The sequence below is a fragment of the Monodelphis domestica genome, chromosome 5 (genome assembly GCF_027887165.1).
Source record: "Monodelphis domestica isolate mMonDom1 chromosome 5, mMonDom1.pri, whole genome shotgun sequence".
Taxonomy (NCBI): Eukaryota; Metazoa; Chordata; class Mammalia; order Didelphimorphia; family Didelphidae; genus Monodelphis; species Monodelphis domestica.
This window is the reverse complement of record NC_077231.1, coordinates 109,063,445-109,087,573: the sequence shown is the minus strand read 5'-3', so window position 1 is coordinate 109,087,573 and position 24,129 is coordinate 109,063,445. Positions and strand designations below refer to the sequence as shown.

Sequence of the window (24,129 nt, the reverse complement as noted above, 5' to 3'; positions counted from 1 at the left end):
CCATCTCTAGGCCTGGCTCTCAATCCACTGAGCTACCCAGCTGCCCCCTCCCCATCTCTTTTTACAGATGAGGAACTGAGGCAAACAGTTAGGAATATTCCACACAAGAATATTCCATCACATTTATATGCTAAAATTTATTCCCATTTGATGGTTACTCCCTCATATTCCCATTCTTGCCATCTCAAGTTCTATACTTTTTATATCCTTAGAGTTTGTTTTACTCAGAAATACTCCCACCCATGATCTGCTTTCCATCTAATGCTCCCCTTTCCCTCTTATTTAAATGTTGAGTGAAATGTGTTTCTTTACCCATCTAAGCATGTATACATGTGAATGTTATTTGTATTCTTCTTTGACAGTTCAGATGAGAGTGAGGCTTGAGTGCTCCCCCAACCCTTTCTTCCTTGTTTTTATAGAATTCTAGTTATATATCCTATTTACATGAGATAACTTTTCAAACCTTCCTTTATAACCCCCCACCCCCATGCTTCAAAAATTCCTCTTCCCTTGCCCCCCCTTCTGGTCTTAAGTTCATCAAAATATAATTGGACCACTTCTAGGCATTGTCTAATTAGATTTCCTCTTGACCTCTAATGATGATAGGGTTCAAAGGGTACATATGAATCATCTCTCCATATTTGACTATAAGCAGTATATTCTTACTTGTTCCCTTTTGATTATTCTTATTTATTTTTCTGTGCTTCTCTTGTGTTTGAACTTCAAAGCATTTGTGTAGTAGCTCTGATCTTGTCATGAAGAATGCTTGGAAGTTCTCTATTAAAGCTCTATTTTTTCCCCCTATAGGATTATATCTGTAGTGCTGTGTAAATTATTCTTGCCTCTAAGCCTACATCCTTTGCTTTCTGAAATATTGTCTTCTAAGCTCTCCACTTCTATGTAATTTTAACTGTGGCTTCTTTTTCTCGCTTTTTAAATACTTTTTCTTTGACTTAGAAACTTTAGAATTTCATCAAAATGTTCCTGGGAATTTTCCTTCTAGGGTTTCTTTCAGAAAGTAGTAGATTTTATTGCTTATAAGAGATCTGGACAGTTTAGGATTTCTTAAAATATGATTCATAGATCCTTTTAATTTTGATTGTGGAATTCAGATTGTGTAATGATTCTTAAGTTTTTTTCTCCATCTGTTTTCCTAAACAGTTTTTTTTTGCTATGAAATGTCTTATATTTTTTCTAATTTTTTTAACCTTTTGATTAATTTTAATATTTCTTGTCTCACAGAATGATTGACTTCTATTTAGTTTATTTTAATTTTTGCAAAGTTTGTTGCTTGGGCAGGCTACTAATTGCCTTTCCATTTCTTCCATAATTTCTGCTTTTTTTCCAGTTATTCTTCTAGTGCTCTCATTTATAAAAGGCATTTTCTAAAACTTAAAAAAAAACTCTTAAAAACTTTTTAAAAAATTCTTGCTTCATTTCTTCCTGGAATTCTAGTTGTACTTGTGCCCAAGCCCAAGTTTTTTGTTTTTTGTTTTGAAGTTTTCTTGGAGGAGTTTAGGAGTCATTCTCTTCTGTGTTTATGTCTTTAGCATCTCTCACTGAAGTAGATTTTTATGGTGGGATTTTTTTGGGTTTATTCTTTTTTTTTTCAGCCTTTTTCCTGACTTTAGATTTGATACTGGGACTGATCCCTTTGTACTTCTTAAGGGTAAGTGGGGACTGGTTCTGGACCCCTTTCTTGGGAATACTGAGTATTGTGTTATTCTGAGATCTACAAGACAGCTCAGGTGTGCAAGCTTTTAGTGTTCTCAGTGGTTTGATCCAGGGAAGAGTTTGAGTACAATCCCTTTGATCTGAGCACTAGAATGTTGCTAGTCTTAGCCACTGTCAGCCTTTTGGAAAATGCTGTGGGTGCAGAGTGACAGAACTATGGGCTCTCCTAGGGTAGAAGATGGAACAGAGACCCTGTTTTACTCCGGGGTTGAATGACACAAGTTTCTTCTTCATTCTGAACTTATTCATCTTTCATTATAGTACCTTAGACCTGTGACTGTTCCATACTCTGGACAGGTATTTCTGGGGCCTTCTCTGTCTACCTTGGATCTGCTCAGAACTGGGTAATGCATGACAAACTGCCAGTTGGTACCTGTTATCACACTGGGCAATGTTGATATGTCATAGTATGGGTCTTGGACATCTTGCCCTCATGTACTACCTGTCCCTGTGCTCTGGTGTTATCTACATGGTGTGCTCTTTGTCAAATGCTGTCTCCAGTGTGTACCTCCTTCTCTGTTTCCCAGGGTTTCCTTGAAGTGGACAAATACCTTACTGTGCCTTTTTCTTGGATTTCCCCATCAAGACTTGACCTGGTGTGTTTTCTAGATCTAGATTTGGCAAATAAGAAAACATGAAAGCTATTTTTGAAGATTATTTTTCAAATTATTTTAGCCTAACTATTGAAAAATATTAGAGGCAGCCTTTGCTCAGTGGTCAAGAGCACTAGGCCTGGAGTCAGAAAGGCCCAAGTTAAAATTCAGCCACAGATACTACCTAGCTGTGACCTTGAGCAAGTCACTTAACTTCTGTTTACCTAGAAGGTAGGTAGGTGGCTCAGTGGATAGAGTGCTGTATTTGGAATCAGGAAGAGCTGAGTTCAAATATGGCCTTAGACATTCTTAGCTATGTAACTCTGGGCAAGTATGATTTTTAAATCTCTTCCATCTTGCTTGGACTAGCATCCAAAATTGTGCACACCCACACTACACGGGCATGTGCTAGTCAATGACAAATCAGAAATAACTGCCTACCTGGGTTGTCCTAAGCCAAGCTTGAGCCACCATTGGCACATGTGAGGCATAGGAAGTGAGGTAGAGAACAGCCTCTGGAGTTCGCTCACTTCCTGTGGACAGGGCTAGGCGGTGGTTCGTTCTAGGAGCTTGAGCAGGGAGGAGGCCCGAAGGCAGCTTTCCTTCGGATCAGTCATGTGAGTGAAGGACTGATTTCCTTCCTTGCCTTGGCCTTCCTAGGCCTAAATTCCCTCTGGCTCTGCCAGAAGGTTGAGTTAACCTCTTTCCTTTTCCCTTTCTTTCCATCTCTCCCTCTCCTTTCTTACTTCCATTGTAATTAAACTACCATAAAGCTTCATTCTGACTTGAGTGTTTGATTTAGGAATTTCATAAGTGAATTCCTTGGCGACCTTATATTAATATATATCAGTCTTTTAAAATGATTTCAATATCACACAAGTTACTTAGTGTCTGATCTTCTGACTGAAATATCCATTGGAGAAAGAAATGGCAAACCACTCTAGTATCCTTGCCAAGAAAATCCCTTGGATAGCTATAGTTCATGGAGTCACAGAGTTGGACATAACTGAACAACAAATTAAAAAACATAACAAGGACTGTATCATGGTTTTGTATTGCTGATTTTAGATAATGTCATTGGTCATCCAATTTCACTCGTTTTAGAGTGTGAGTATATGAGCATACAAATTTACTGAGATGTGGATAAAGCTTTCTGCATTCACCAGCATATGGATGATGGTTTAAAGGAAAAAACCCCCCACAGTTCAGTATACATTGTTAAGTTATTTTAAATGATAATAATGATCTTTTTATCCTATCATCCATGTAGGCTTATTTTTAGGTATGGTATTGAGTAATTTTGTTTAAAAATTTTTTTAAATTTCCTTTCTATAGCTACTCTATTACTTCATAATGAACTTGAATCAAAAATGTATTTTTATTCCTTATGCTATTAAACTTGTTAAATAAACAGATAAAGCATTAAATATTTTTTATTGCATATTTCTATTGGTTTGGAAACTGACCATATTTTTGCCTATAATTATAACTTTGAATAATGCTAATTTTAATAATGTGACTACTTCATAGGCTTATTCATGATTTATACTAATCAGAATCTGATCTTTTTGTGGCAGCATTTATTTTATGTAGACTGCACTCTACTTTGTAAAGGGGCAAGGAAGCTATGAGACTTAATGTTGATTTGGCTTCCGGTCATCTGAGATATAAAAAGTCCTATCTGCAAATAATCAGGGATCCTTAGGCCTCATGGAATCTCCAGTGCTGCCAGAACAAATACACCTTTCTGAGAGTTGCAATTACAGATGTAGACCCAAAGGGAAATCTCATCCTGAATCAGTGTTATGACCTTATGATCCTTTTTTTACAATTCAATACATTTCTTAGTTAAATATTTTATGGTCAATGAAAATTTCACTGCAATTTGACCCTAAATCTGAACCACTAGACTTAACCTTGACTTAGGTCTAGAACATTTCATTGTCTTTGTACTTGTTTGAATCCCTTTCAAAATAATTACATAGTAACTAGTTTGGTTGGGTAATTTAGAACCATGAGAAAGATTTGAAGAGGAGATAAGCTAGAATGAAATTGATATTTAGGAAGATTGTCTTACAGTTGACTTTAGAGAGTAAGATATGGGTACGTATCACCAGTAAGATAGGAACTTGGTATTTCTAAGGAATTTAATTTAATCATAGCAGATTATAGGATAACTTGAGTTTCTTTAAATCATTATTAATAGAAATATTTCTTTAGTCTTGTTCTTTTAATTGTATAGACCTAAACTTGAATCCCAGAGTACAGTAATAGTATTAATATTCTTCCTTTGGCAATGAGATGCTTTAGGAATAAAGTAAGTAGGACTTGAAAAATAATAGATCTACCCAAAGTCTTAGTGCAGTGTCAAACTCAAGTACAAATACTACAACTTTAACAAAATATTTTAAAATTTTAAAATATTGGATGTTTCTTATAAGAATTTAATATAGCTATCATCATATGCTACATAATGCTCTAAATCAATTTTCAGACTTAAAAACTACTGCACATTGACTGGAAATTGCATTTTAAATCTTAGCTTTAAAATTTTCCAAAGATGGAGGTTAACCCTTTCCTTCTGTCTTAGAATCAATATTGTGTTTCGGTTCCAAAGTAGAAGAGTGGTAAGGGCTAGGTATGGGGGGTTAAGTGACTTGCCTAGGGTCACATGGCTAGGAAGTGTCTGAGGTCAGACTTGAATCCAGGCACTCTATCCACTTAGTCACCTAGCTGCCCCCAAAGAATGAGGTTTTGATGCATACATAACAGTTTTATCATGACCTCATATGATAGGATCTTCTTTTGCATATAAAGATATTATGTTTTACCAATTAAATGTAATAATTTTTCATATATGTTTTCTGAAATTATATGATCCAAATTCTCTCCCTCCTTTGTTTCCCTCACCCTTCCTGGAGCTGATGAGCGAATTGATCTGGGTTGTTCATGTGTTATCATGTAAAACATACATCTATATTGGTCATTTTTGTAAGAGAATAATCATATAAAGCCAAAATCCCAGAATAAAAACCCAAATAAAATGATAAGTGAAAAATTGTATGCTTTGTTCTGTTTTCCAACTCCATCATTCTTTCTCTGCAGGTAGATAGCCTTCTCTGTCATAAGTCCCTCAAAATTGTCCTGAATCATTGTATTGTTGAGAGTAGCTAAATACAATTGGTCATCCTACAATATTGCTAGTATTGTATGCAATGTTCTTTTGGTTCTGCTTATTTCACTCTGCATGAGTTCACGTAGGTCTTTCCAGCTCTTTCTGAAATCATCCTGTTCAACATCTCTTACAGCACAATAGTGTCCATCATCATCTTACTCCACAATTTGTTCAGCCATTCCTCAATTGATAGATATCCCTTCAATTTCCAATTCTTTGTCACCACAAAAAGAGGAGCTATAAATATTTTTGTACAAGTCGGTCTTTCCTCCTTTAAAAAAAATCTCTTTGGGATACAAACCTAGCAGTGTTATTAGTGAACCAAAAGGCATGCACAGTTTTATAGCCCTTTGGAGTATAATTTGGAATGATGATCAAAGGGCTATAAAACTGTGTATACCCTTTGATCCAGTAATATCACTACTAGTTCACAACTACACCAGCAATGCATTGGTGTCTCAATTTTGCCACATCCCCTCCAGCATTTATCACTTTCCTTTACTGTCACATTGGCCACTCTGCTAGGTGTGAGATAGTTGTTTTAATTTGCATTTCTATCAAGAGTGATTTAGAAAATTTTTTCATATGATTATTGATAGCTTTGATTTCTTCATCTGAAAGTGCCTATTCATATCATTTAACTATTTGTTAGGTGGGGAACTGCTTTTTTCCCCCTATAAATTTGACTTAGTTCTTGATATATTTGAGAAATTATACCTTTATCAGAGAAATTCATTATAAATCACCCCCCCCCCATTTTGTTTCCTTTCTAATATTGGCTACATTGGTTTTATTTTTACAAAAACTTTTAAATTTAATGTAGCCAAATTATTCATTTTATATCTTGTGATGTTCTCTCTCTTGTTTGGTCATAAATTCTTCCTTTCTCCATAGATCTGATAGGTAAACTATTCTATGTTCCCCCAATTTATTTATAGTATCACCCTTTATGTCTAAATCATATACCCATTTTGACCTTATCTTCATATGGAGTGTGAGATATTGGTTCACATGATAGGTTAGGAATGGGAGTCAGATCAGGTGATAGGTGATCTCAGTGGATTGAGAGTCAGGCCTAGAGATGGGAGGTCCTAGGTTCATATCTTGCCTCAAGACATTTCCCAGCTGTGTGACCCTGGGCAAGTCACTTAACCCCCATTGCCTAGCCCTTACCACTCTTCTGCCTTGGAACCAATACAACATATTAACTCCAAGACAGAAGGTAAGGGTTTAAAAAAGAGGGGGTGCGGGGGGCAGCTGGGTAGCTCAGTGGATTGAGAGTCAGGCCTAGAGATGGGAAATCCTAGGTTCAAATCTGGCAGATTTGAGGTGGCAGAGCAAGAGAACCTCCTCTGGTCTGAGAAAGTGCCATCCAGAAATGGTTGCACTGAAGTGCATAATGATAAGGATCACCGTCTTATTAAACTAAAACATTTATTATTTAATATTCATAATTCATAAATATAAAAGAAATATAGGTAAACTTTTAGATGAAGTTTTTTTTAACTTTGTAGCATTTATATTTCTCAAATTATAAAAACTTAACATTGCACTCAGATTTTTGTGACCCCCTGTGCACTGATTCCAGCAGTATAAATGAAAAGAAAAATAAAACAGAACTAAATGTTATATAATTATTATGACCAAATTAGACAAAAAGAGAAAAGTTGACAATATATCTCTCTTCATTATGGAGGTGAGAGACTGAGTGTGGAATTCTTCACAGACTGTTGGACTTGATTGGGTTTGCTGAATTGCCTTTTAGCTCAAAAAACAACCCAACTTGTTATATAGGAAGCCTTTGTGGGGACAAGGAGGGAGGGCAGTATTGAGAAATAATATGATGTAAAAACAGAAGGCATCAATTTTTTTTAATCATCTAAACTTTGTATAGTTTCTTTTAAAAATCTATAAAAGGCAATACCGTTTTCCTATTGTATAGAATTTTTGTGTAAAGTTGACAAATTGCCTTTCCCTGTTTAGATAGATTGGATATTTATCCCTTTCCTTCATCAAATACAACATAGGCTCTTTTAATGTGGAGATTCTTATGTGGCTAATTCCTCATATCATTTGTTAAAGTTGAAAACTGGGTAGGTTGTCTAGTACAGTACTTGATTTGTTTAGGTACTGAGATAATGTTTGATACTAGTTCCAAAGCAACAGTACTCTTTGAAGTCTTGAATCATAAGATCACATTAGTTTTTATTTACAGCGAATCTTAAAATTTAATCACATTGGCTCTCTTTACCCACCATACCTAGCTTTAGTTGTTTGGGGCTTTTCTTTGTCCTACTGAATGTCCTCTAAAATCTTAAATAAAGCATGTTATTTTGTTTTGTGTTTTGAATGGAAACAAGATTATTTAAAGAAACAAAATAATAGAATAGCTATTTTGTTGGAAGCAGCTTGGTATGATAGAAAGGAAACCTGAGATAAGGGTTCAGGTCTCAGCTGTGGTGGCTTTTCCCTGCTGTCAGTTCTTGGGCAAATTACTCCTTTTTGTCATCATTTTAAACAACTAATAAATATTTCATTTTTCCTCAAAAGAAAAAAAAAGTAAAAGGGGAGAAACTGGAAAGAAAAATTTGCATTAGAACCAAAATTTGAATATATAAAGTCTCCACTTGTAAACAAACTGAATATAGGGTTAAATGTCCTTTTTTGGGGAGAAGGGTGAGGTTAATAGTGATATTAATGATGAGAAACTTTCAACTGGTATGATTTAGTAGAGTTCAACACTTAGAAAACCACTTTTCTGTCTTTCAGAGAACTTTGTGGAACTTGGTTGGCCATCCTAATGGCATCTTCTGTTGCTGTGCCTGTAGGATTTCACTATGAAACAAAATATGTTGTTCTTAGTTACCTGGGACTCCTTTCAAGGGAGAAACCACAAGAACAGGATCCTCTCTCAGCTCAAGGTAATAGTTGTAATAATTTTGGCTTGTGACACTAGTGATTTTTTTACAGCACTTGATAATAATAGTAGATAGTAGACCATAGTAGTAGTTATAAATCTAATTCTGTTCAATTCAGACATTTATGTAACCATGTACTGTGTGCAAAGCATTGTGCTAAGGGGATGAAAATATTTTTTAAAAAAAAGGTCCCTGCCTTCAAATGGCTTAAATTATTTTTCTGTAGCAACAATATATCATTAAAGTAAATCAAAACAATATACTATGAGAAGGGAGAAAAATGAACAACTTAGGTGGCTCACAAAAGGTTTTTTGGAAGAGTTGGCATCTGAGATGAGTCTTGAAGGTAACTGTGGGAGGCAAAGTCAAGGAGGGAATGCATTTCAGGCATGTGCAATAAGTAGCTAAAAGGGTTGGAGTTAGGAGATACCATGCTAAGTTTAGAGACTACAGGTAGGCTAGTAAGGGAGTAATATTGCCTTTTTGTTTTTCTTCTTCTTATAATGGCATAGGTGAACCAAGAGCATCAAGTCTTTCTCCATTTTAGGTTTTTCTTTTTATCTTTAAGAAGTAATTTGTAGTTGTATTTATATAAATTTTGTGTGTTTTGGTGTGTTTGATATGTGCATTTGTGTTTTTTATTGATTATTTTCAAAATTTATCTTATAACTTTTTCCTCATTTTTTAAAGTTTAGAAATGCTAATATAGAAATGCTAATGATTTTGATCTTATGAAGTTATTGATTTAGTTTCTTCATTGAATCCTATGGGAATTATACCATCATGTCATCTTCTAATAGAAATAGTTTTCTCTTCCCTTTGGTTAGTGTTCTTACTTTTTGATTTTGTTCTTTTGTGTTATTGCTATAGCTAGCATTTCTAAAACTTTATTTTTTGTAGTGGAGAAAGGGAACATCTTTGCTTTACTACCTTTTTATGTTGGGAAAGCTTCTAGTGTTTTTATACAGTTGAAACAATGCTAATGCTTAATCTTCATATATGATTTTGGGCATAGTGAGAAGTCTTCCACACCAATATATACTTGTTTTTTTTTTTAAACATGAATGAGTTTTTGTCAGTCTTTTTCTGTATTTATTGGAATAATCATGTAGTTTTTATTTTTATGATTAGCTACCTTAATTGTTTTCTTTACGTTGAATGGAGAAAAGCAATATGAAATAAAGCTGGAAATATGACTGAAACTTGTACTGATCAAGCTAAGATGTTTATATTTTGTCATAGTAACAACGGAGAACTAGTAAGGGTTTTAAATAAGGGAGAATCATGATCAGACTTGTATTTTAGAAAGATTATTTTGGCAATATGTAGAGAATGGAATGAAAAGGGAAAAAAAGATAAACCTGGAGCTTTTAAAAATAATTCCAAAATGAATGCTGGAGGGGATGTGGCAAAGTAGGGACATTAATTCATTGCTGGTGGAGTTGTGAATTGATCCAACCATTCTGGAGGGCAATTTGGAACTATGCTCAAAGGGCGATAAAAGAATGTCTGCCCTTTGATCCAGTCATAACATTGCTGGGTTTGTACCCCAAAGAGATAAAAAGGAAAAAGACTTGTACAAGAATATTCATAGCTGCGCTCTTTGTGGTGGCAAAAAATTGGAAAATGAGGGGATGCCCTTCAATTGGGGAATGGCTGAACAAATTATGGTATATGTTGGTGATGGAATACTATTGTGCTAAAAGGAATAATAAAGTGGAGGAATTCCATGGAGACTGGAACAACCTCCAGGAAGTGATGCAGAGCGAAAGGAGCAGAGCCAGGAGAACAATGTACACAGAGGTGAATACACTGTGGTACAATTGAACGTAATGGACTTCTCCATTAGTGTCAATGCAATGTCCCTAAACAATCTGCAGGGATCTACGAGAAAAAACACTATCCACAAGCAGAGGACAAACTGTGGGAGTAAAAATACCAAAGAAAAGCAACTGCTTGACTACAGGAGTTGAGGGGATATGACTGAGGAGAGACTCTAAATGAACACTCTAATGCAAATACTAACAACATGGAAATGGGTTCGAATCAAGGACACATGTGGAATCGCGTGTTGGCTATGGGAGAGGTGGGGGGGGGGAGGGGGAAGAAAATGATCTTTGTTTCCAGTGAATAATGTTTGGAAATGACCAAATAAAATAATGTTTAAAAAAAGGGGAAAAAATAAAATAATTCCAAATGAGGTATAAGGAGAACCAACCGACTAGAAAGGACAGATTTAAAAGTGATAGAAGTAGAATTGATAAGACTTAGTAACTTGAGTACTGAGCTTGAGAGAAAATGAAAAGGCAAGGATTATTGTACCCTGGAAGGCTAAAATAAAGGAGTGTATATGTATACATATATATGATTTATAGAATGGAATTAATTCTTTCTTTTGAAATTCCTTTTTTTAAACCCACACCTTCTATGTACTGGTCCCAGGACAGAACAGTGGTAAGGACTGGGAAATGGGGTTTATGTGACTTGTCCAGGGACACACAGCTGGGAAGTATCAGAGGCCAGATCTGAACCTAGGACCTCCCATCTCTAGTCCTGACTGTTAACTACCGAGCCACCCAGCTGCCCCTTTTTTGAAATCCTTTTAATCAGTAATACTCTATTTACAATGAATGAATTTTAAAATATTAAATACAGTGAAATTCAGCTTACTTTTTTGTTGAATATATATGAATGTCCTAAATAAATTTTATTCTTTTTGATTGAACTAATGGCAGCACAGTGGATAGAGCCTTGGACCTGGAGTTCAAATCTAGCCTTATACACTTGAGTGACCCTGGGCTGGTATTTTGATTGGTGGTGTGGTCAATCTGCATATTAGTTTGTTAAGTATTAATATTATTACTAAATTTCCTTGACTTTAATTATGAATTCCATAATATAAATCATATATATGTACACAGGTTGTTTTTGTTTTTTCTTTTAAACCCTTACCTTCTGGCTTCTCAAGACTGAGAGAAACCAACTCCTTTACCAGCCAGAGTCTTCTCCTCCTTCAGATTCCAATCTCCTGGGGCCCCTCCCCCATCGAGGGGATCAGTTTCACCCACTCTTCAGCCTGACACTTTTTCTTTAGTGCCGCCTCTGTCACACTATTCTCAGTTGGTTTTATTGGGAAATGCTTATTTTTATTACAAGGGTCTCCTTTTCCTCCACCAAAATATTTTTATATGCTTTATTCACTGAAGAGTATTTTAAAATATTAATAAATTAATCAAATCTGTATAAAATTTAAGAAATAACAAAATAAAAATGAACAAATAATTATGCTTAGGGCAAAAAAAGCTTTTTGCTTCTTAATTACCCTGATATCTATCCCAGATTAAAGGATAAGCTTTTATGCTTCAGGATATATAACTTTTGGAACTATTTAAGCATATCTCAGCTTTCCATGCTTTCTCCCTAATATTGATTTCAGAAAGAAAAGAAAATTAGAAGGGCCACTGAAACATTTTTATAAGTGGTCAGGGAACAGAAGGAATTCAAAAGGAAGCACAAAGTAGCTTTATTATTTTACAAGTACCCTGTGGAATTTATTATATACTTTTTTTTTTAAATACTTACCTTCCATCTTAGAATCAATACTGGGTATTGTTTCTAAGTCAGAAGAGTGGTAAGGGCTAGGCAATGGGGGTTTAAGTGACTTGTCCAGGGTCACACAGCTGGGAAGTGTCTGAGGCCAGATTTGAACCCAGGGCCTCCCATCTCTGGGCCTGACTCTCAATTCACTGAGTCACCCAGCTGTCCCCTATTATATACTTTTTTTAAAAAAAGTAAGCATATGGAAAAGATACACAGTTTTCATATACAATTCTATTCTGTGTTCTTTATATGTGGAAATACCTTTTATATATTTAAATAAAAAATGAAATAAATGTCAAATTATTTTGTATTTGTAAAACATCAAATGTAAATAGTTTTGCTTGCAGAAAAACAGAAAGGGTTGTATTTGGAACCAAAAGTTTTTGTTACAATTTGAATTTTTAAAAACATTTTTATTTATATTTTTTGTTTGTGTATTACCTGGATTCCTCCTGTATTTCTTCTTACTCCTCCTAAAGAGCCCTTATTTATAAAGAATTTTTAATAAAAAAGAAAAAGATAAAAAAAGAACATTAGCAATACTGGTCAACACATTGAAAAAAATTTGACATATGTAATGCTCTGGATTCCCCACTCTGCAGAGGAGTCTTCTGGTGGAGTAGAAGGCTGTTTTTTCATCTCTCTTCTTTGGGAGTTTGATTTGTTCTTTATACTTTTGCAACATTGGGGATAATTGTTTTGTTGTTCTTTCTATTTATGTATGTTTCCTGGCTCTGCTTGTTTCATTTTGCATCAGGTTGTGTGTCTTTACATATAACCATGTAATCATCATATTCATAATTTCTCTGAAAAATTAAGAATATTTTCCCTTGGTTACATGATTCATGTTCTTTCCCTCCCTTCTTTCTACCCCACCTCCCATAGTCAATGAGGAATTTCACTGGGTTTTAACATATATCAGTGATCAAGACCTATTTCCATATTATTAATATTTGCAATTTATTTAGTTTATATTCCCAAACATATCCCCATCAAATCATGTTATCAAGGAAAAGTTTTTCTTCTGCATTTCTACTCCTAATTTCTTTCTCTGGATGTGGATAGTGTTCTTTTTCCTAAGTCCCTCAGAATTGTCCTGGATCATTACATTTGCTTGTGCCACAGTGTATCAGTCTCTGTGTACAATGTTCTGGTTCTGCTCCTTTTACTCTGCATCAGTTCCTGGAGGTCGTTCAGTTCACATGGAATTCCTCCACTTTATTATTCCTTTGAAGCACAATAGTATTGCATCACCAACATATACCACAATTTGTTCAGTCATTCCCCAATTGAAGGGCATCCCCTCATTTTCCAATTTTTGGCCACCACAGAGAGCGCAGCTATGAATATTCTTGTACAGGTCTTTTTCCTTATGATCTCTTTGGGGTACAAACGCAGCAGTGCTATGGCTGGATCAAAGGGCAGTCAGTCTTTTAGCGCCTTTTGAGCATAGTTCCAAATTGCTCTCCAAAATGGTTGACTCAATTCACAACTCCACCATTAATGTCCCAATTTTACCACATCCCCTCCACCATTTATTACGTTCTTTTGCTGTCATATTAGCCAGTCTGCTAAGTGTGAGGTGGTGCCTCAGAGTTGTTTTGATTTGCATTTCTCTAATTATGAGAGATTTAGAACACTTTTTCATGTGCTTATTAATAGTTTTGATTTTTTTTAATCTGAAAATTGACTATTTCATAATTTCTTACCACATTATAATAGTCCATTATATATCCATGTACCTTAGATTCGTTATGCCCTAGTTGGTGGGCTTCTGTCTTGTTTCCATTTTCAGTTCTGAGGCAGCGAGATGGTGCAGTAGATAGAGAACTGAGCCTAGAGTCAGGAAGACAAATTTAAATCTATCCTTGCAACTCTTAATAGTTATGTGACTGTGGATGAGTCAATCAACCTCTGTTTGCTTCAGTTTTCTCAATTGTAAAATGGGGATAATAATAGCTCCAACCTTGAAAGTTATTGTGAGAATCAAATGAGAGAATATTTGTATAGTGCCTGTCACATTGTAGGTGTTTAATAAATACTTGTTTCTTTCCTTCCCTGCTACCACAAAAAAAAATGCTGCTATCAATATTTTCAGGTATGCAGAGACTTGCTTGGAGTATAATCCTAGAAGTGGAATGTATTCTCTAGAATGGTCGTACTAATTCCCATTTCTACCAGCTTTCTACAGCTCCCACAGTGTTGATTATTTCCCTTTCTTGACATATGTGTCATATTATAGGTAAGAAGAACCTCAGTTGTTTTGATTTCTATTTATTCTTTAAATGTTTGTTAAAAGCTTTCAGTTTGGGGGGCAGCTGGGTAGCTCAGTAGATTGAGAGCCAGGCTTAGAGAGGGGAAGTCCTAGGTTCAAATCCAGCCTCAGACACTTTCCAGCTGTGTGACCCTGGGCTGACCCCCATTGCCTAGCCCTTACCACTCTTCTGCCTTGGAACCAATACACAGTATTTTAGTCTTACATATTTCTTTCAGTTACATATTTTGTATTCCAAACCCTTCCTAGAGATATTTGATAATAAGATTTCATCAAGTTTTCCCTTTATTATCCCACATGTGTTAGTTTTATATATACAAAAACATTTCTGTATAATCTAAATGATCTATTTTATGCTAAAAAGAGAAATTCTATTCACAATCACTTCAGAAGCTATAAAATATTTGGGAGTGTTTTTATCAAAATTCGCTCAGTTACTCTGTGAACCTAACCATAAGACACTTTTTGCAGATCTAAATATTTGGAGAAACATTCATTGCTCATCAGTAATATAAACCAACATGACAAAAAAAAATCCCTGATTATTTAGGAATCTTCCATCAGCTTACATTTTAAAAAGAATGTAATAAAATCATTGTTAGTTTCAAAGTTGTTCTACTTGTCTCTATGTTCTTCTAAATTTTCATTCTCATTTATGTTTATCAGTAAATGAAGAAAGAGGTACTACTCTCAGCTCTTCACATTTTATCTGGCTTTCTTTTATGCTCGCAATTCTCTTCATTCCCTTCATTCACTTGCTGGTTTCTCTGACTTCCTTCAAGTCATAATTAAGATCCCACCTTCTCCAAAAAACATTTTGCAACCTCTTAATACTAGTGACTTCCTTTTGTTAATTTCCTATTTATCTTTTATATAATTTGTGTCTATTTGTTGTCTGCTCCATTAGATTGTAACCTCTTTGAGGATGGGGACTCTTTTGCACCTGATAACATTTATTTAATAAATACTTATTGACTGACTGAATGGCCCACTTTTCTTTTATCTGGGTTTTTTTGTTTGTTTTTTTGGTGTCTCTAGCTTCCTTTGACTATTCTCATGCAAAAAACAAAACAAAACAAAAGAAACCCAAACTGCAAAAATACCTAGACTTTCCCTTGCAAAAAGCAATAATCAGGAAAAACAAATTCATACATATATTGACCATGTTTGAAAATGTTTATATTCATCTATTATGCCCTTGTGTCTTTAATTTTGTGATAGATTGTGAATAGCATCTTTGATCCTTTGGATACATGGCTGGTCATTGTGCTAATCAGAATTCTTAAGTCTTTCAAAAAATTTTCAACTTTAGTTATTGAATAAATTCAGTTCATACAAATTTCCCCAGATTTCTCTGAATTTGACAAATTTTTACAACTACAATTGTACAATATAATACAATTATATTCCATTAATTTCCATTTCTTTGCCACTGCAAAAAGAGCTACTATAAATATTTTCATAAATAAAAATGCAAAATATAAGCTAAATTTTATCTTATGTGTCACCAAGAAAAACCAGCAGGAAGACCTAAAAAGAGAAATTCTATTCATAATCACTTCAGAAGCTATAAAATATTTGGGAGTGTTTTTATCAAAATTCACTCAGTTACTCTGTGAATCTAACCATAAGACACTTTTTGCAGATCTAAATATTTGGAGAAACATTCATTGCCCATCAATAATATAAACCAACATGATAAAAAAAAATACTATCTCAATCTATTTATTTCTGTACTAATCACAAAAGTGGCATCTCTTAGCCCTATCTGAAGCAGAGCAATTTGCATTACAATAATCAGGGCAGGATTCCCAGACAAAAGGGGATCCTGTGGTTTTGTCAGTCTGAATAGCAGAACTTTCCAGATGATTGATGGTGGATGAGTCCTATAATAATCTGTTGAGCTGTTGCTCAAACCCAAAACTAGGTCTGGAATTTGTAGAACTCAGACTAAGGGGACCAAAATTTAGACTGTCCTGGGATTAGGCCATTTTGGGAACATTAAAATCTTGCAGAACCTGAGCTATCCAAGAGATCCAGGAATAACTCAACACTTCAGTACTCCAAGAAAGGAACAACCAACCAGTCCCCATCTCCCTTCAAGAAGTAACACAGAGTGTGACTTCAATATTAGGTCCAAAATCAGACCCGGAAGAGCAAACAAAGAAAGAATCCCACCATAAAGAGCTGTTATGTTGACTGGGATGTTTATGATCCAAACCCAGGAGAAGAGAATAATTCTAAAAGCAAAGTTTCAAATAAAAAAACACAGCTTGGGCACAAATTGAACTAGGATTTCTGGAAAGAGATAAAACAAGAATTATTAAAAGGATTAAAATGTTTTTTTTTTTTAAATAAATCACAGCATTAGAGGAAAAAATTAGAAAAGAAATAAGAACTGTGGAAGAAAGAATTGGGAAGGGAATTAGTAGTTTGACATAAGATAAATTTTGGCCAAGCAACAAACTTTCTAAAAATGAGGATGGACCAAATTAAAGACAATAATTTTTTGAAACAAGAATTAAAACAAAGAAGTAATAGAAAACTTGACAAAATCAAAAGGCTGAAAAAAATAGAAAAGGTGCATTTCATAGCAAAAAGCAATCTGGAAAATAGATCAGAGAGAGGGGGGAAAATCACTAGACTACCTGAATGCCATAACCAAAAAGAAAATATAAATCATATTTTTTAAAACCCTTTCCCTTTTATTTAGTACCAAGTCTAAGATAGAAGAGCTACAAAGACTAGGCAATTAGGATTAAGTGATTTGCCCAGGGTCCCACAGCTAGGTAGTATCTGAGGTCAAATTTGAACCCATGTTCTCCCAACTCCAGAGGTTCTCCCAACTCTATCCACTATGTCTAAAAAATAATATTTCAAGAAATCTTAAAATGCCCATATGTTTTAGAATCAAAGGGCAAAATGAAAATAGAAAAAAATCTAGTCACATTTGCTTAAAAAAAAAAAGGAAAAACTTTAAGAAACCTAACCAAATTTTAGAATTTCCACTTTAAAGGAAAAAGTACTGCTAGCAGCCTGACAGAAAATAAAATTCAGGTACCAAGAACCCATAGTCAGGAATACACTCAAATGTAGCAACCACTACTATAAAGTAAAGGAGACCTTAAAATACAACATTACAGAAGGTAAGGAATATTTAGGCTTGAAGCCAGGAATAGCTTACCTAGTAAAATTAGTATGATCCTATTGGGGTGTGTGTGTGTAAATATTTAATAAAATTGAGAACTTTCAAGCATTCCTCATGAAAAGACCAGAGCTGCGGAGTGGCTTTGGAGTTAAATCACAGGCAAAACATAGAAAGGTTAAAAAGAATGAACAATCAGAAAGAAATAAACAAAGATAAACTACTTATATTCAAATATTGGAGAAGACACATGCATCCTCCTCTCAACCCTATCATTAGGGAGTCATAGAGTCAAATTAGACAGAAAGTCTGAAAGTGTTCTGTTATGACTGTATGATCTTGAGAAGAATGAACTAACAGTGGAAAAAGACTACACCACATTTTGTGGGGAGTGAAAGATGAGGAGAAATTACCTCAAAATCAGGGTGTGCAAAAGCCAAAGTCTATAAAGAAGAAGGGATGGAGGAGCTTCTGACAGGTGAATCTCATTCTCATCTGAACTGATTAAATCAAAGAATATACACACCCTTATACAAAAATATACACAAGTTAGTATAGATATTTTATTCAACAAGGAAAAAGGAGGGAAAGGGGCAAGAGGGAATTAAAGCAAGTATAAATTAATGGATTAGTCCAAAGCAAACAAACTAAGAATTTAGAAAAATATAGCTCTTTGATGTGGCAAGTAATGAGAACCTGAGGAAGTGCTGAACAGGTCATGGTTCAGAGATTTGATAGAATACTGTTTTGTTGTAAGAAATAAGGAAGGAATTGTTCCAGAGAAACCTGGGAATATTTGTATGAACTGATGTACAGAGAGGTGAACAGAATAGGAGAATGATTTATACAAAGGTGACAGTAAAGATAAAAACAACTTTGAAAGATTAGGAGGGACTTGTAAAAGTTAAATTAGTTTCTAGTAACAGAAGTATTATATTTTATGAGGTTTATTAAGATTATTAGAAATCAATAAACCCACATGCCTAGGACTGATTAGCCCATTCACATTTTACTCACATCATGCCATCTCCGAGTAGAGGAAGAGAGGCCAAAGTAGGCGTTACAGCCAGTTTAAATACAAATTGTGATCTCGCCCAGGTGGGGACTCAGGTGAGATTATAGGGAATTCTGGGAAGTACCAAGGACTTCTGGGGATTGAAGTCTGGGGTTCAAATCTCCATTTTACAGACTCTGGTCAGTGATTCCAGAAGACTGATGTAACTCCAGAGGAATAATGCTATTAGTTATCTCCTGTGTTGGGGAAGGGAGTTTAAGGTAGGCAGGAAAGAAATCAGATTATTGTTGACTGAAAAACAAACATTTTTTTCATTAAAACTGCCTTTTTAGATCCTTTGGTCATTTATTTATTGGAGAATGGCTCTTGCCAGCAGGTCAACATTTATTTTGCCCCTTTTTGGTTCTAAGGTGGAAGAGTGGTAAAGGGTAGTGTGAAGATTGGATTTAGCTATCTCCTGATTATAACAATGAAGATACTTGGCTCTTTCTTTATTGTGAAGATAAAATTGTAATCTCCTGATTGTAACAATGAAGGTTCTTAGCTCTTCCTTTATAGTGAAGCTCAAATTGTAAGCTACAATCTATTTTTAGATTTTAACTACAAAAAGATGTTAAGTAACTACAAAAGGTAAATTAACCACAAAAAGGTGTTAAGTAACTACATAAGGTGAACTTACCAAAAGAAATGTTAAGTAGCCCAAAAAGATAAAATCTAATGAAAGAAGGTGAGAACTAAAGAATGGGCAGTCCTGGAGAAAAGTGTCTGCTGTGATTGGTAGATGTGAAATTTAGGGGAGGTGACACTAGAGAAAAAGATCTTTAAAAAGAGGACCAACAATCTGCAGGGGTCTAGGAGAAAAAACTATCCACAAGCAGAGGACAAACTGTGGGAGTAAAAACACCGAGGAAAAGCAACTGCTTGACTACAGGGGTTGAGGTGATATGATTGAGGAGAGACTCTTAAATGAACACCCTAATGGAAATGGGTTCAAATCAAGAACACATGTGATACCCAGTGGAATCCTGTGTCGGCTATGGGAGAGGTGAGGGGCTGAGGGGGGGAAGAAAATGGTCTTTGTCTCCAATGAATAATGTTTGGAAATGACCAAATAAAATAATGTAAAAAAAAAGAGAGGACCAAAAGGCAAAAGGAGATTAGATGATCATTCAGATTCAGTCATTCGGATCATTTGGATTCATTAACACAGTTGTTCGGAGATTCGGGCACTGACTAGGAGGAGTGACTGGATGACAGACAGTCCTTAAGGAGTGACCGGGAGTTAGACATTTAGACTTCTTTTAGAGTGTCACCATTGGTGAGTAAAAATCTGACTTGGTGACCCTGCCTTTCTGGAGGCGTGAAGCCTCCAGGTAAGGCCCATCTTCATGAGACTCTCTTCCCCTGGCTGGGGTTTAGAGATTCTAACTGGTATCAGAAGCAGCCAAAGTTTTCTCTCTCTCTCTCATTCCTTAACATCTTCCTTCTATTGTAAATAAACTACAATAAATTCCATTTACTTTAGTAATTCATTTTGGTATTTAGAAATTAAATCCCTGGTACCACATATATAAATATTCTGAGTCCAACCACAAAATACATTTAACATAGTAGGCAATGGTGTTTAAGTGACTTGGCCAGGGTCCCATAGCTAGGAAGTATTGAGGCCAAATTCGAATCCAGGACCTTCTGTCCCTGAACCTGGCCCTCAATTCACTGAACCACCCAATTTCCCCCCATAATAGTTTTTTGAAACCTTTTCACTTCTCAAACTTACTAAGGCTCCTTGTTGTGATCTCATCTTATATTTTACTGAAAAATGATAGAAGTGGGTACCTACAACTCTTCTATCCAAAGTTACCAACAATCTATTGTCAAATCTAATGATCTTTTCTCAGTCATTCTTCCTGACTTCTATGCAGCCTTTGACATTGTCCATCATCCTCTTCTTGATACTTCTTGATACTTTCCTGACCTTGTTTTCTCACTCTACTTCATCTCCTTTCTGTGTCTGTCTCCTTTGCTAGATCTTCATCCAGGTCACATCCAGGAATGAACCTTATACTGGGCCTTTTTCTCTCTAGATTATTTCATATGATAAGATTTTATGAGATCCCAGGTTTCAATAATCATCTCTATCCTCATAGTCTCATATCTACATATTGTGCCTTCCAGTTTCCCATCTCCAGTCCTATTGGACACGTTGAACTGATGCCTTATTAATATACCTAAACTCAGAATGTCCAAGATTGAACTTACTTTCTTTCCCCTTAGTCCTTTCCTATTCATTAACCTGACTGTGGCAACTCACTATTCAACTTCCTAATCTGGCCCTTTCCTACCTTTTCAGACTTCTTATACCTTATTCTCTTCTATGTATTTTACAATCCACTGACATTAGCTTTCTTACTAGTATCAAACAAAGTTCTCCATCTCTTGACTTCATGTATTTTCCTTGGATGTCTCCCAGGTATGGAATTCCCTTCTTCCTCCTTTCTCCTCTGGGCATCCTTTAAAGTTTTAATTTAAATCTTTCTTTCTTTTTTGAATTGAAAATTTTTATTTAATTAGTTAATTTAGAATATTTTCCCATGGTTACATGATTCATGTTCTTTCCCTCTCCTCTCTTCCCCTCCCCACCCAGCCAACAAGGAATTCCACTGGGTTTTACATGTCATTATAAATCTCACTTTCTGATAAAAGCTTTTCCCAATCCTTCTTTAAGCCAGTGCCTTAGGACTGAGGTGATCAACAATTTATCTTGTTTTTTAAAAAAATGATGTTTTATTTTTTCCCTAGTTTTATATAAAAAACAATTTCTAATAAAAAATTAGTTTTACTCAAAATGTTAGAAAATGAGTGCCAAAAATTGTTTTCATATATGATTGGGAAAGACTAAAACATTGTTGAAGGGAAAAATAAATTTTGAGTTCCAAATTCTCTTCCTCCTTCTTTCTACACTCTTTTCCCCCTTCCCTGAGAACACTGACTATTTTTTAAAGGAATTCTTTTCTTGAGTAGATTTTTGTACTTCCTTTTCTGTTTGGTCAATTCTGTTTTTTTAACTAATTCTCTTTAGTTTTTTGGGGGGGGAGGGGGAGGCTTTTTAACTATTTGGCCTGTTCTGTTCTTAAAGTGTTATTTCCTTCCATTTCTTTTATACCTCCTTTACCAAACTGTTCAGTCTTTTTTACCTTTATTTTTTTCTCCCTTTCTCACAAGCCTCTCTTATTTGATTTTACAAATCCTTTCTTTTTTAAAACCTTTACATTCCTTCTTAGTATTAGTTCTAAGACAAAAGAGCAACAAAAGCTAGGCAATTGAGGTTAAGTGACTTGCTCAGGGTCATACAGCTAGGAAGTATCTAAGACTAGATTTGAATCCTGATTTCCCCAACTCCAGGATTAGCTCTCTATCTACCAAGCCACCTAGCTGCTCCCCAGTGCCATTTTTCTTTGAGGTTTCATTTGTAGCTGCTTTGATCTCAATGACTTCTTTTGAATTTGTACCTTCTACTACCTCCATAATAATTTTCTATTATTAGGGACTTGTTTTTGATGTTTGACCATTTCCCAGCCTTTTTCTTGAAACTTTATTTTTATATTAAAGTTGGGGTCTGTTCCCAGGGTGGAGGGGACACTCCCCTAAGCTTTAGCTACCCTAAGAGCTAGTTCCTGGTGTCTGCAAGTTTCTGTTCTTCCCAAGAGATCTGATCTAAGGAGAGTTGTAGTCAGTGCTCTCTGGGTTTGTGCTGTGCTCTATAACCCACCACAGGCACTCCTTTCACCTCGATTTGTGACTGGAGTCCCTGCTCCTGCTAGTCTTCACCCTTTCCCTGGGCCTGTAACCGGGAACCTCTTATGGGCTGTACAATAGTCTCACACCCATTTCCAGGAAAGGGTCACCCAGAATCTCCTTCTAACCAGTTTTTAGATCCCCTTCCTGCCTGTGGGCTGAGAGTTCTAGAAGCTGCTTTCTGCTGCTGATTCAGGCTCCCCCAAGGCCTGCTATTAGTGTGTACCTGCCCTGGACCCTGTGGGCTGCCTTGCCCTGAGGTTTGGGGGAAAGAGCCTGGGGCTGGAACCTCAAGGGATGAATGTGGAGGTGCTTCGCTGTTGGCTTAGGGTGACTTAGACCCTCTAGCAGGGGAGGACATATGTGGTATGTGCCTTGCTGTTCACTTGTTCCCAGATCCTTACTATAGCCTCACTTCTGGCTATACTGCCCTCTCACCCCAGGAAACCCAATCTTTTCTGCTTTGTCTACCTTCCAAGTTGTCTTTAGAGGGAAGATTGCTTCACCCCTGCCTTTGTTGGTTTTGCCAATCCAGTGTTTGTGTTGAAAAGTTATTTTAAGATTGGTTAGAGAAGATTTTTGGAGAGGTTAGGACTTCTGTGTCTCTACTCTGCCTTCTTGGCTCAGCCTTCTGTTCAGTCCTGAATGATATTTTGACATCAATATTAAGATTAGATTGGGGAAATGGGGGGGGGGGTATGGGAAGGGGAGGAAAATGGGAGACCAGTTAATTAAAAGGCTATTTTAGTAGTTCAGATGAAAGCTGGTGAGCATCTGAATTTGGATGGGTTAGAAGAAGATACTGAGATTTCTATATTAGCATTACTGATAAATTATAGGAGAAGTTAGAGAGAATTAATACAGCAAAGTCATGGGGAGGAAAGGAAAGATTGAAATTCAGCTATAATATTTGTAACCTGGGTGACCCTCAGGAAGGATTACCTTTAGTAAAAATTGGGAAATTCAGAGGAGGTTTATAGACATAGATATGGAGACAACCAAATCAGCTAGCAGTTGAAGATATGGAGTGAAGATATTTGTGTGTATACATATCATAGAGAAGGGATAATTAAATCGGGGTGTAGGACAGGTCACTAAGGAAGAGAATATAGAACTAGAAGAGGGCCCAGCTTTGGCAGATAACTGTTCTTAATGAACAAGAGATCGGTGATTAATAAAGGAAATTGAGAAGCATCTATCAGACACAGATCAATTAGTCAGCAAATATTGATGTCTACTGTGTACTAGGCACTCTGCTTCTGGGGATACAGATAACAATGGATGAAACAATGCAGTGAAACATGAAGGAGCTTACACATATCTTCTAATGGGGGAGAAAGCATTTATATAAGTATGTGCACAATAAATATTATATGCACAATAAGTATGAATAAACACAAAATATTAAATGCAAGGTAGTTTAGGAGTTTGGCAGTCTGAGTACCAGCAGTTGAGGTGATTAATCAAGGCTTTATTTAGAAACTGGTGTTCAAGTTGCATCTTAAAGGAAGAGAGAGATTCTGTGAGGAGGAGAAGCAGAAGGAAATGAGTCAAAAGAGAACCAAGATAAAATATCATCTTAGAAAACTAAGAGAGGCCAGGGTGACATATTCACCAATGTTCAAGGCTACAAAGAGATTAGAGCAAAGGCCATTACATTAGATTTAGCAGTTTAGAGAGGAGCAACTTAAAAAAAAAAGCTGTTCCAATAGAGTTGAGTTTAAAAGTCAAGATTACTAGGGATTGAGATTTGAATGGATGGTAAGGAAGTGTGGAGGCAGAGAATATAAGTGATTCTTTCTAGTTTACCAGTAAAAAAAAGACAGTGGTAAGGGAAGATTTTTTTTTTTTTAGTTTGGGTGGGTGATCTGAGCACGTT

General features: G+C 35.7%; 1 protein-coding gene across 6 annotated transcripts in view; it reads left to right on the top strand.

The window, feature by feature from the left end:
• BCL2L13 (BCL2 like 13) overlaps nt 1-24,129 on the top strand; it is a 102,986-nt gene that overhangs the window by 19,795 nt on the left and 59,062 nt on the right. For all 6 annotated transcript variants that reach the window (XR_008912169.1, XM_007503843.3, XM_007503842.3 and 3 more), the window contains one exon: nt 8,272-8,423. Coding sequence is in view for 5 of the 6 variants with exons in the window: in XM_001373851.4 (XP_001373888.2) it covers nt 8,272-8,423 (152 nt within the window). In the remaining variant the exon portion in view is untranslated. The remainder of the gene's footprint in view (nt 1-8,271; nt 8,424-24,129) is intronic.